This window comes from Furipterus horrens, unplaced genomic scaffold (genome assembly GCF_987537825.1).
Source record: "Furipterus horrens unplaced genomic scaffold, mFurHor1.1.pri manual_scaffold_8, whole genome shotgun sequence".
NCBI lineage: Eukaryota > Metazoa > Chordata > Mammalia > Chiroptera > Furipteridae > Furipterus > Furipterus horrens.
In genome coordinates, this window is record NW_028327178.1 from 40,446,052 (window position 1) to 40,460,384 (window position 14,333).

At 37.9% G+C, this 14,333-nt stretch overlaps 1 protein-coding gene across 1 annotated transcript in view; it reads right to left on the reverse strand.

Moving 5' to 3' along the window:
- GREB1L (GREB1 like retinoic acid receptor coactivator) overlaps positions 1 to 14,333 on the reverse strand; it is a 289,176-nt gene that overhangs the window by 102,629 nt on the left and 172,214 nt on the right. Inside the window, exons 7-9 of the mRNA XM_090285750.1 lie at positions 10,731 to 10,907; positions 2,466 to 2,642; positions 200 to 325 (exon numbers count right to left, since the gene is read on the reverse strand). Of these exons, the coding sequence (XP_090141876.1) occupies positions 200 to 325; positions 2,466 to 2,642; positions 10,731 to 10,907 (480 nt within the window). The remainder of the gene's footprint in view (positions 1 to 199; positions 326 to 2,465; positions 2,643 to 10,730; positions 10,908 to 14,333) is intronic.

Sequence of the window (14,333 nt, forward strand, 5' to 3'; positions counted from 1 at the left end):
ACCTACGTAACTTTAACAACATACATATACAGTACCGCAAAATCCCGCGATACAGCGAAAAATCCACGATAAATAATTAAATATAATATTTTTAAAAATCCCGCAATACAGTGAGGCAGTGATAAGTGAACTACGATATAAAGAGGGATTACTGTATCTCTATTGCTTGAAACCTCCCCACCCCAAAGTATCCCATTACCTGTCTGAATGAATCCTCCTGATTTGTACCCATTAGTTGTGCCATTTTCTGGGGTAACAGTTGATGACACTGAAGAGTTTGGTTTAATAGAGTGGCAAATAGCAGAGGATTGTCGGCTTCTACATTCTGTAAAAGAGTACAAATCACATTATGTGAGGAGACCCCAAAGTCTGTTAAAACTGATGATGGAGACACAATCCATAAATCTAAAATAAGTTGCCGCTCCTTAAATGACAACTACTTTCCTTATTTGAGATCCCCCTTACTTTAATCCTGACTCCAACAGAATGCGCAACATGGTGAGCAGTTTGTCTTCCTGGGGCCACATATCACGTTTAGAAGGCAAAGAAGTGGCTACAAAGAACTATCAGGCCTTTTTACCCACAGACTAGTTCACAGGGGAAAAATCACTCATAAACCAATATAGGCATACTAGTTTTATGGGTAAGACTGAGGTTAACCTATCAATAATTTATAAAAATCTAATAAGTTTTCAAATTCCAATTAATTTGCTGTCTAGGATTGTTTTAAGTGTGGAACAGTAACCTAGAGTCTATCTACCTTCAACTTTCTCACTTCAACCTCAATTTATGTTTAAAAGTAGAAGCAAAGAAAAAATTAGAAATGCCCAAATTATTATTATTCTCAGTTCTTATTAAAGGAAATAGGTAGACAACATTCAAGTTGTCTACACCAAGCTTCAATTCAATTAAGCTGATATGGATCTTTGATGTATTTTAATAATAACTTGTACTGGTTCAAGTAGATAGCAGAAACTATGGCAATGTGTGGGGCTGTAACTTCCAGCCAAAATATACTGTATGTTATACCATATTAGTCTTAAAGGTAACATGTAAAAAGGTATAAATGGTTATAAATTGACAAAATTAATTATAGAGGTTTTTTAGAGAGTTTCCAAGTTTATCAGATACATGCAAGGTGATAGTTTTCTATCACCTTCTGTGCTAGAGGATATTTCCACATTATGTGTATGTACATATATTTGTAAATTGAAGTCATATATTTGTATATATGTGTAGACAGAACTGTACAATTCCAATTCCAAAATAGTAACTGCTATAAATGTGAGGCTTCAGAGAACACCCAGGATCATTGTATAAAAAACTACTTCACAGATATTCTTCCCCAGAAAGATGAACTGTCATTGAGCACTAAATAAGAAGTTAAAAATATTTTATGCAACCAAAACAAAAGCTTAGAAAGGCAGTTAAGATGCAGGGAGGCAACACCTATCCTATTTTTGCTCTTTTATAAGGGTTCATGACATTTAAAACAATTTTCCTAGAGGCAAATTCTTTAGACTTTATTAGAATACTCAGTTATTTATAATACACTATGCTTATGATTCAGTGGTCATAACCTTTAAATTCTGATGATACCTGATTTGGAACACAAAGACATTTCCAGAGGAGTTATATAATGTCACTTCAAATGCAACCAAGAGTAATTATGGTGAAAGACTCAGAGGCAAATCTGCAGTTGTAATTTGGATTTATTATGTTATTTTTCATGGCCAGGTCAAAATATTGCCCAGATAACAAATAGAAACATTAAATACAATTATTATATTGTCTTTAAACTAGTAATTGAATAACTGAGAAAAATCTCAGCATCTAAGAAACTGCTCAAAGAGTAAGGATTAGATATTCCACTGCATTAGAATAATGAATAGAACTTGTGTTAAATTCTATCAAACACATGAAGATGTGAAGTATCAACTGGATTCATTTCCACAAATAAGTTACTTAAGTTCTTCCTAACTAAGAAGAAATAAAACTGTCAACTGAACAGTGCATTTTCCCAGGTATTACGAAGAGAGTATTATTTATTCTAAAGTATGCTTAGTTCTAATTAAACCTGGAAAATATAAATGCTTGAAAATTACCAAATAAACCTACTAAATAAAGAGAAAGAGCATGTAATCAGAAAACGGACACTTTGAGGACCATTCCAAATGGTGGATGAGGTAGAAAGAGTCTCTTTTTTTCCCCAAGAGCTATACTCCACACTCCCAAGAGACAAATACATAAAGATATGCACTTTCCGAAACTTGAATAGGCTCTATTAAAAGATCAAAATCAAGTCAAATAACCTGCCAGAGGACTTTGGATATTTGAACAGCATTCTGAACTTGGGACATTTATCTGTATCACCCCTGAATGTTGAACTCTGCAAGGGCCACTTGTCGTTATGTTAGCATCCTCATTCCCTTCCCCTGCCTTTCCCTCCCAGAAGCTGATGTTACCTTTCCAGCAGATAAGAGGTCCCTTCGACAATACACCCTGGGAGCTTCTGACTAGGTAGTACTTTAAGTGCTTCTGCTTCTTTGGCTGGGTGGTGAGCTTCAAGTTAATATGGTTGGAAAATTCTGTGAAATACCGAAATCCTCTTTCTCCACAGCCAATACAGTTTCCAGAAAACCCTGAAAGGAGGAAAACCAAAGTTACTGGTGTCCTTGTAGAGTGATACAATACCTGTACATATAAGAAGAATAGAAAATACCAAAAGTCTTTGACGCAATAAATTCCTAATTTCAAGGAAATAATTCAAAGGGAAAAAAACAAGTGCAATATTTTAGCAGTTATTACATAACATTTAAAGACTGAAAATAATTTAAAGAATGTTTAATGTTCTAAAAAGATAATGGTTTGGGGAACAATGTAGATAATACCATGTGGAAGAACTTATATAATTGACTTCTGGTCAAGATGGAGGCATAGGGAAATGTAACTTGCTTGCCTCCTCGCACAACCACAGCAAAAATTACAACTAGATAACAAAACAAATATCAACCAGAATTGTCAGAAAATCAGCTGTATGGGAGTCTGACAACTAAGGAATTAAAGGACCCACATTTATCCAGATGGGTAGGAGGGGCAAAGATGCAGAGAGGCACAGAGATGCAGAACAGAAGGTCCCAGAACCATGTGTGGTGGATAAAAATTGGGAGGGATACCTTGGGAGTGAGGGATCCCAGCCCCACACCAGACCACTCAGCCCAGGGTTCCATTGCCAGGAAGATAAGTCCCCATAACGTCTCGCTGTAAAAGCAAGTAAGGGTTAGGGAGTGGAAGAAACTGTGAGAATCTCAGGAGTCTCCTCTTAAAGGAGACAACAGACTTGGGACTTATGCAGACTCACTCCCTCTGGGCTTTAGCACAATGGCAACAGCTGGAAGGGTAACAGTGGCATAGGAGGAGAAATTGAAGTGAATGGCAGTGGGGCGAGTGCCTGGAAACAGCTTCCTCCCAGATAAAACTCCAGAGGTCAGATAGTGGCATTGTCCCCTTTCTGAGTCCACCCCCACACAGAGCCCCAGAGCAGCAACATGAATTATCCAGCTCTGGTGATTAACTAAGATCCCGCCTTATCCAATTTACCAGTGCACATTTCTACAATAGGCCACACTACTAAGACAGGGAGTCAAAGCAGCTCTGCCTAATACACAGAAACAAAGGCAGGAAGGCTGTCAAAATAAGGGGGCAAAAAGATAAGGCTCAAATGAAAGAACAGAACAAAATTCCAGGAAAAAAGAACTAAATGAAATGGAGATGAGCAACCTATCAGATGTAGAGTTCAAAACGTTGGTTATTAGGATGCTCAAGGAACTCACTGGGTACATCAACAGCAAGGAGAGAGGGAGAGAGAGAGAGAGACAGAGAGAGAGAGAGAGAGAGAGACAGAAAGACAGAGAGAGAGAGAGACAGAGACCCAGGCAGAAATGAAGGTTACACTAAGTGAAATAAAGAAATATTTACAGGGAACATGACTTCCGGCCAAGATAGAGGCCTAGACAGATATGCTGTGTCTCCCTCCACACTAAGAAGGAATACAACTACGTCAAAACTAGAGACAACCAGAAGTTCCAGAAAATCGAGCTGTGTGGAAGTCCGGCAAACAAAGATATAAAGAAGAAATACTCATCCAGACAGGTAGGAGGGGCGGAGCCAGGGCTGAGAGGACTGGGTGTGGTGGTGGCCATGGTGGCAGTGGCAGCAGGCTGGCAGAAAGTGCAGTCACATGTTTTAAAAAGTACGAAGGGACACCTGGGGAGCGCTCCCAACACCAAATCAGACTGTGCAACTCACAGTCCCAGTGCTGTGGGAAATAAAGCCTCATTGCTTCTGACTGTGAAAACTAGTGGGGGTTGAGGTGGTGAAAGAAATTGCCAGTCTCTCAGCAGAGTCAGCTTGTTTAAAGGGCCCCCACAGTCCTGGAACATCTGCAGATGCACCCACTCTGGGAACAACGGCCAGGGCAACAGCTAGAGAGGAGCCAGTCCCATAAAAGAGTGGGAGAAGTGCCTGGAAAGGGGGCAAGTGCTGAGCAAATGGCATTGTTCCCTCTCAGACCCTTCCCCCACATACATCGCCACAACGTGGTGAAACTGGTCACCAAGTACTGACGAATACCTAAGGCTCCACCCCTTACAACATAATAGGAGTGACAGCTCTACCTAAGAAACAGAGGCAAACAAACACAGGAGCCTGTCAAGATGAAGAGACAGAGAAGTACAGCCCAAAAGAGGGATGGGATCAAGGTTCAAGTGGGAGAACTAAGCGATGAGAAGATAGTTAACCTAACAAATGAGAAGAGAGCCAACCTAACAGACGTAGAGTTCAAAACACAGACTTGACAGATATGCTTAAGTACGGCAAATGCATAAGGGAAGAAGTGAAGGCTATGCTAAGTGAAATGAAGAAAAATCCACACAAAACCAATGGTGAAGGAAAGGAAACCGCGTTTCAAATCAATGATTTGGAACATAAGGAAGAAAAAACAGTTGACCAGTATAGAATAAGGAAACAAGAATTGAAAAAAATGAGGAGAGGCTTAGGAATCTCTGGGACAACTTTAAACATGCCAACATCCAAACCATAGGGGTGCCAGAAGGAAAAGAGGAAGAGCAAGAAATTGAAAGCTTATGTGAAAAAATAATGATGGGAAACTTCCCAAATTTGGCGAAGGAAGCAGAGAGAGTCCCAAACAAGCTAGATCCAAATAGGACCACAGCAAGACACATCATAATTAAAATGCCAAAGGTGAAACATAAAGAGAGAATCTTAAAAGCAGCAAGAGAAAGCAGAGAATTACCTACAAAGGGGTGCCTATACGACTATCAGCTGATTTCTCAAAAGAAACTTTGCAAGCAAGAAGGGGCTGACAAGAAGTATTCAAGGTGTTGAAAGTCAAGGTCCTACAACCTAGATTACTCTATCCAGCAAAGCTGTCATTTAGAATGGAAGGGCAGATGAAGTGCTTCTCAGACAAGGTAAGGCTAAAGGAGTTCATCACCACCAAGTCATTATTATATGAAATGTCAAAGGAACTTACTTAAGAAAGAGAAGATCAAAATTATGAACATTAAAATGACAACAAACTCACAACTATCAACAACTAAATCTAAAAAATAAAAACAAAATCCAACCAAGCAAGCCAGAATAGGAACAGGATCATTTGGAGGGTTATCAGCTGGGAGGGGGAAGGGAGAGAAATGGGGAAATGGTGCAGGTATTAAGCAGCATAATTGGTTGGTACAAAATAGAGAGGGGGAAGTTAAGAATAATATAGGAAAGGGTGAAGCCAAAGAACTTATATGCATGACCCATGGATATGAACTAAGGGGGGTGGGATTACTAGAGGGAAAGGGGGTACTGGGCAGAGGAGAGCAAAGGGGAAAAAATTGGGACTTCTGTAACAACATAATCAATAAAATATACTTTAAAAAAAAAGAAGAAATTTTTACAGGAAACCAACAGTGGAGGGCATGAAGCCGAGATTCAAATAAATAAATGATTTGGAACATAAGGAAGAAAAGAAATTCAATCAGAAAAGCAAGAGGAACAAAAAGATCCAAAAATATGAGGACAGGCTAAGAAGCCTCTGGGACATCTCCAAACATACCTACATCCAAATTATAAGGGTGACAAGAAATTGAAAACTTATTTGAAAAAATAATGAAAGAAAATTTCCCTGATTTGATGAAAGAAATAGACATACAGGTCTAGGAAGTACGGAAAGTCCCAAACATGATGGACCCAAAGAGGACCAAACTGACACATATAATTAAAATGGAAAAGTTTAAAGATAAAATGAGAATCCTAAAAGCTGCAAGAGAAAAGTAGAGAGTTACCTACAGGGGAGTCTCCATACGGCTGTCAGCTGATTTCTCAAAAGAAACTTTGTAGGTAGAAGGGACTGACAACAAGTATTCAAGGTGATGAAAAGCAAGGACCTACAACCAAGATTACTGTATCCAGCAAAGCTGTCATTTAGAATCTAAGAGCAGATAAAGTACTTCCCAGACAAGGTAAAGCCAAAGGAATTCATCATCACCAAGCCATTATTATATGAAATGTTAAAGGGATTTATTAAGGAAAAGAAGATAAAAACTATGAACATTAAAATGGTAATAAATTCACAACTTTCAACAACCAAATCTAAAAAACAAACTAAGTAAATAAGCAGAACAGAAACAATTGTAGATATGGAAATCATTTGGAAGGTTATCAGTTGGCAGGGGGAAAGGGAGAGTGGGGAAAGGTGCAAGGATTAAGAAGTACAAATTGGTAGGTACAGAATAGAGAGGGGGTTGTTAAAAACAGTACAGGAAATGGAGTGGCCAAAGAATTTATATCAATGACCCATGGACATGAACTAAGAGGGGGGATTGCTAGAGGGAATGGTGGGTACCAAGTGCAGGGGACAAAGGGGGAAAAATTGGGACAACTGTAATGGCATAATCAATAAAATATATTTAGAAGTATGTACATAATTGACATAAAATAGGAAAAGATTTGGTCCTAGAGATGTCCATTATTTCTTCCTCACATTCGCCTTATTTGGAGAACCTGCTGGTCCTGGTTCTCTGTCCTGCCCATCATGTGGACTTGCCTAATTAGGCTGTGGGCCAATATGTGACTCAATCTCAGATAGTCAGTGTCTTTCTCCTGAAATTTTGAAATACTACAAAGAGTCAGACAATAGTGGACATGGAATTTAAGAGTCTTTGTAATATTAGAACCCAAGTTGGGACTGTGTCAACCACAGGTCAGCTGAGGTGTGGGAGAGAACAAACAGAAATGCAAAGAAGTTTGTGCAGACAGAGGAGCATGGGCAGTGATGTGTAATCTCAGGGCATTGTCAGCTTCCCATTTCTTTGAGATCTAGTTGTACTATCTGGCATTAGCTCCTTGAGAGTCCCATTTCCTCTTTATTCAACCTCTCTACTCAAACTAGCTTTATGATTCTTTTAGATCTAAGATCCAAACAATTCTCAGTCAGGTTAATCAAAGAAAATGAAACTTTCAATGATCTGCTTGGAGCAGGGGACACAGAAAGAAGAAGAAAAGGAGAAGGCTCAGAGGATTAGAGGCCATGCTTTGCTTGATTGGAAATGAATTTTTTTAGTCCCCTTAATAAACAAAGGAAAAGGCAGACAGGAAGAGAGTTCCTTTAGTTGTGACTGATGAGGACATAACACATGTACTATCATATAGTCAACAAGGACAAAAATGTTATTAATGGAAAACGGCATTCCAAATTTCATAAATACAGTATGCATATATAAAAACAACTACTAACTGGAAATAAATTCACTGATGAAGTGATACATTCCTTCTAACCCCCAAAATGAATCTATTACATACTTGGCAAACATAGATAGGGACAAAAGAGAAAGGCACAAAGATTAAAGACAGAATATTTTACAATGTTCCAGTCTCAGAATGCTAACAATCAATTCAGAGCACTTAATTATGGCAGTCCAATTTATTATTATTTATTCAACAGTTATTTATTGACCACATACCCACATTCCAGGCATTGTGTTAAACACTGAAATAACAGTGGTGAACAAGAGATAGTCATAACCTGTGATAAGTTCCATAAAATTAGTAATTCTTTGTAATTAGATTATTACCATTACTTTCTACAATATAAACATTAATAAAATTTTGGTAAGTTATTCAGAGATGGGTTGCATTTGAAAGCATTTGGCTATTTGTCTAATACCTTTGATCTGTAAGCCTAAAAGTTGTCTAAAGCCATGCACACATCCATCCATCTGGCCAGCTACCCAACAAATCATTGTTTACCCTGTGTACTAGGCATTGTTTCAGGTGTCAGGTTTTCAGCTTGGAACAAGGAAGACAAAACCACTACCTTTGTGTAACTTACACTGAGGTGCTTTGATGGGAAACTGACTGACTTATGAGGCAGCTGTAGTCCATCCAAAACACAGTTAAAATCTATAAAAATCTTTCAGCTAAAGTAAAGACAGTGTCAAAAAAGGAGGCTTATTTGATATGACCAAGTAGTTGGTAAAAGATTAGTGTGAGGTATTATTTTTTAATCTTTTCCTTTGCCTGTTCTCTGACGTGAAAAGCAAGGCCAGGACTTCTGGTCAAAATAGTGATGTAGGTAGACATGACTGGCCTCTTTGCACAACCACATCAAAGTTACAATTAAAATATAGAACAACCATCAGCGAGAACCACCAGAAATTGAGTTGAATGGAAGTATGACAATTATGGAATTAAAGAAACCACATCCATTGAGATGGGTAGGAGGGGAGCAAATGCAGAATGGGCTAGTCTCTCACCCACGTGTGGTGGATAAAAATTCGGGAGGAATATCTCAGGAGTGAGGAGTCCCAGCCCCATACCAGGTCCACGAGCCCAGGGTTTCAGTGCCAGGAAGATAAGTTACCAGAACTTCTGGCTTCTAACACCAGCAGGGATTGAGTTGGTGGAAGAAACTGCTGGAGGCATGAGCAGTTCCCCTTAATGAACCTACACACGGACTCACCTATTCATACCAGTACCAGGGTAGCAACTGAAAGGCACCTGTGGTATGAAGGGAGAATCAGAAGTGTCTGGAATCAAGGCGAGAAGACGCCATAGTCCCTTTTCTAAACCCTCCTCCACAGAGCTGGCAAACTGGTGCCATGTCGGAGACACCATGAACCTGGATAATACTGTTTGAGCCCCTTGGAGATCCCCAGAGACTCTGCCTCACCCAACTTTTGGGCCCAACCAAGCTGTTTTTCCATATGAATGGCTGGTCTTGGCTTATGCTTCACAACTTCATAAATCCTCTCAAACAAGCAACAGCTGGCCTCAGTGAGTCTCAGACCTGACACTAGCAATAGCCAGACTAGATTCAGAGCTTGGCTTCTTCAGGGAACCTCCAACCCTAGCACAAGTAGCAGCCATTTCATAATGCTTTACAGATCAAGCAGGGTGGCCCTGGGCAAAACACAAGTGGGGGCTGACCTTGGCCTGCATTACCCAGGAAACTCCAGGGCCTGCGCACCCAGTGGACAGGTACAGACCATGTCAGAGCTCCACCACCCTGCCCCTGCACAGTTGATCCTTCACAGAGCGTGGAGGTTGGTGGTAAGTGGTCACAGCCAGTCCCTGCAGCTGACTGGCCTAGGTAAATCCCTCTCATTGATCTGACAAAGCAACCAAGGCTCAACTACAAGAGGAGGGTGAATTCAGCCCACACAAAGGGCACACCTCGAGTACCCTTCTGGGGTGATAGGAAAGGCTGTGCCACGGGACCCTATAGGGCTCCTACTACTTAGGCCACACTACCAAGACACGGAGTCAAAGCAGCTCTACCTAATACACAGAAACAAACACAAGGAGGCTGCCAAAATGAGGAGACAAAGAAACATGGACCAAATGAAAGAATAGATCAGAACAGAAAAAGAAAAAGAATCAAATAAATGAAGATAGTTTAAGGGACCTCTGAAATATCAAGTATAACCACATTTGCATCATAGGGGTACCAAAAGGAGAAGAGAGAGAGCAAGGGATGGAGAACCTATTTGAAGAATAATGACTGAAAACTTCCCTAACTGGTAAAGGAAAAAAAATCCATACAAGTAGATACAGAGAACAAACTGAGGGTGCCAGATGGAAAGGGGCGTTGGGGAGCTGAGTAGAAAAGGGGAAGGGAATAAGTAGTACTACTTGGTCATGTTTTACAAAAAAGTAAAACAACTCTGAGATAAAGCTATACATTATTTTACATTGTATATATAAATATATATTCCTAGTTATTTTGGGTGAACTAATACTAAATATAAAATGAAAATCACATCAACTGAGTGTAATTATAAATAATGAATTCCAATAACTTAAAAACTAGATAATACACAGGTGGATAATTGAGAGTTGACGTGACATCAGGTCCAGATCAATGATTCTACAGAAAGCGAATCCTGCTTTGTTTTACAAGTTATTAATTTTTGATAAGTTGCATGCTGTCCTTTAATGACTGGTTAAAAAAAGGTCTCTTTATTAAAGCAAATATTTTCAGAATGAGTAAAAAATAAAAGCTAACTTTTAAGAAGTTACTAAAAGAAAAAAAGTTTCATACTGGAACTAAACTATACAATATTCCTTAACTGATTCTGCAATTTTAAAAAAGTGCTGTGATATTTAAAATAAACTCGTATTTTAACTCCTTCACATTGGAAGGAATTTTAGGTGATACTCACCTAAAAGTGCATTTTTTCCATGATCATCTGGTAGAAATCGCTTGTCTACAGCACACACTAGGATGTGTTCAGGAAGATTGGGAGACTTTGCCCCCACCAGAAGGAATCCTGCTGGGATGTCAATTTGTTCCATACAGAGAGATACCAAACGCAAATCCTTTCCCGCTTGACAAAAACCTAAAAATTAGGAAAAAGGACACAGAAATGTTTAGGGAGGTTAAAATACTTTATAATCCATTTGGAGGGTAAATTTATCTGTAGGAGTCACTATTAAGGACTAATTAGAAGTCCATATACTCCAGAAAGAAGACAAATTTATTATATGTGCCCCTCTGAGCAGAGTTGAAAAGACTAAAAGGAGTTATTCTGATTTGTGCATCCAATATTTACAACTTTTACATTTTCTGTCCATAAGTAAGGACAGAATAAATATACAGCAAACATTGAAAAAAATGTATGTAATTTTTATGTGCATGTAATATAGTGTTTTAACTTTCAATTTAAATTCACATCTCTAATCAGGGATGATGAAAGAACAGAGATGCTCTCCATTTCACACAGAAGAGACTGAAACTTGGAGTTTGGTGACTCACAAATGAATGAGCCAGAACTGAGACTCAGAACTGTTAGGTTCTTTTCATTGGTTCTTACACGAAAGGACAAGATATGACAAAAATCTTATATAATTGCTTTGAATACCATATTATAGTAATTCATTAGCTCATGATTTATTAAAAATCTTTTACAACAGATGCTGTCCCAGGCCTGGGGATACAGATATCTTCCTCTAAAAACTCACATTGTAGGTACTTGGAAGAATGTATAAGGAACTGATAATCACAAAACAATATTCCAGAGGACTACTATTTTCTGCTATAAATCACAGATCTCCACAACTTAGGGGACATAATCCTCCTTGCTTTCTAATCATGTGATCCCCCTGGAGAGTTGTGTTATTCCTGACCCAGGTTGGGCCACTGTAACATCCCACCTTTCCGGCCGTAGTTGATCAGTCCAGGGATGGGCCCCTGACATAAACCAGGCCAATCAAAGCCTTTCCCTTAAGAATCCTGAAAGAACCAGAGAGAGCATGACTTGCTAGCTCTGTGGCAGCTCTGTTTCTTATCCTGTGAGAGAATTCTGTCAACAGAGACAGGAGGGGCAGGAGGAATGTTCTGGTAGAGTCTGGATCTCTGAAGACCAGCTGTGACTGCCTTTCCCATTGTTTGATCAAGACATCTTTTGCTGTGGAATTCTTTCAATAACTTCTTTATTCTACCTAAGCTAGTCTGAGGTGGGTTTCTGTCATGTGCAATCAAATGAGGCTGAATAAAAGCGAGAAAGGTGCTATTTGAGGGAGTTATGTGAGAGGGAGGATGGAACCTAACTACACACAATCTAGAGGTGACCACCATCATCACTTCCCAATATAAAGTAGAGAAGAACCATGCTAGATTCTTCCAGCATCAATTCATATTTTGATGTTAACCAAATGCAAACAAACAATTAGATGCCATCAGTTAGTATATGAAGCTGTGGTACGTACAAAGCTATTATATGGTCTGGATAATCAAACTGCAAAAGCAGACATAATAAAATTGAAAAAAGTCCAAAGAAAGTCTAAAATGATAAGGACAATGGAGTTCAACTATTTCAAGCTTGTAGATACTCTTTTCACAATAAAAAAAATCAAATTTAATTTTTAGTGTTTGTGAATTAAGAAAAATAATATCAAAAAATTTTTATGAATTCTTTAACAATTTTAGATAAATTTGTACTTTATTATTCAGAATATGATCCATATTTATTTGAAAAATAGTCACTTATAGATGTCAGTCATATTATTTATTCAGTCTCCAAACATTTTCTGGAGCCTATGGATACATAAACTCCTTGAAAAAAATTCTGCTGACCCTGCCCTCAATAAAGGACAGGGCTCACAGTTTGTTTTGAATTTTGGAAGTTGGACATTGATAATGATGATGATGATGAGGTGATTATGGCAGCTGTTGATGAGAGCTAAAATTTATGGAGCACTTCACAAAGGTCTGGTACAGTGCTAAATTCTGTTTAGATTATGTTATTTAATCCTCTCAACAACTCTAGGTAGGTACTATCTCCTTTTCATAGATAGAGAAATTAAAGCTCAAAAAGTTTAGGGAACTAGCCCAAGGTTACATAATGACTCCGGTTTAATGACGTTAAGACATGGGAAGTTTACTATATGGAAAAGGACAAAAAGCATACTCTTTAATTCAGCAAAAGAAAAGCTAAGAACAGTTATAATCCAGAGGGGTGAACACAAACTTTTCCACCAAATTCTAAAATACCAAATCTAGGAAGCATTTTAAAGTCCTAAAAGGAGCACTAATTTTTTAATCAAAAGAATTATTAATTTACATATACACAATAAACCTAGAAACACCTTTATTATGACTTGTTCCAAAAGGCAGAATACATAAAATATCTTCCCAAATTCAGTGACGAGAGGTTCACAATTGCCTGCTGATGGAAAGCAGAATGCTTGGGGAGTTCTCTGTGTCACTAGTAGTTATACCACCCTTCTACAACCTTGATTCACCCTACGTTAGAAAAAGGGAACTAGATGAACCACAAGTCTGTACCAATTTGCAAATTATTATAAGCCTTTTTAGAACATCAGAGCTATATAGAACCTCAAGATCATCAGATACGCATTCCCCAACAAATAATTATCAAACTCCCAGGGATTCAAGGTATTCCAAGTACTTGAAAATTATAAGTGGAACTTAGATACCATTACCAATTTTTAAAACCTAATAAATAACTATTTTAATATCCTATTTTAAAAAGAGAATGTTTTGAGAACTTTCCATCCTACACATGTTAATGAACTCAGGACTCAGCTGAACACCATATTAGTGTGTGGTTTTTGCTAATTTTAAGTTGTTTTTATTGTCATGTGTATTGATATGTTGCTTAATTTATACTCATGATGGTTTGTTGGAAAGCTCAGGGAACACTGAGTCTATTATTTGAACACACAAAAAAGTAATTTTACAAATATGCTTAAAGATGCTGTTCACTAGATATGAAAGTTAGATCCCCACTCATCAAATAAGATTATATAAAATGCACCAGTATGTTTCTAGGACACACAAAAAAGCAATGTTAAGATAAACATTTAGTGATTATATTTCAGTTTGCCTTTTCATGTATGAGAGAAGCATGTCATTTGTAGAGAAATTTTGCAAACAGCAGCTTGAAAGTTTTTCACCACACAGAGCAAAAATGCATAAATTATAAAAAAAATAAACTAGTACATCCTTTTAATCATAAAATGTAGAAGTTCCAAAATTTGGGTATTAAAATAGATTTTGACCTTTTTTGATGCTGGAAAGCATTTAAATACACTTAGCTACCTTTCTCCATCCACAAAGAAGTATAACATTTCATTTTTGAATTTGTCAAGAAAACATGCTTTTTCTTACACAACCAAATTAAACAGCAATTAATAAATGATAAGATAGACATTTTTGTATAAATGAATAATATAAAAGTATATTAATAAATTTATCTAAAATACTTTTTATTTAAAATCAGTTCATCATATACCATGTAATA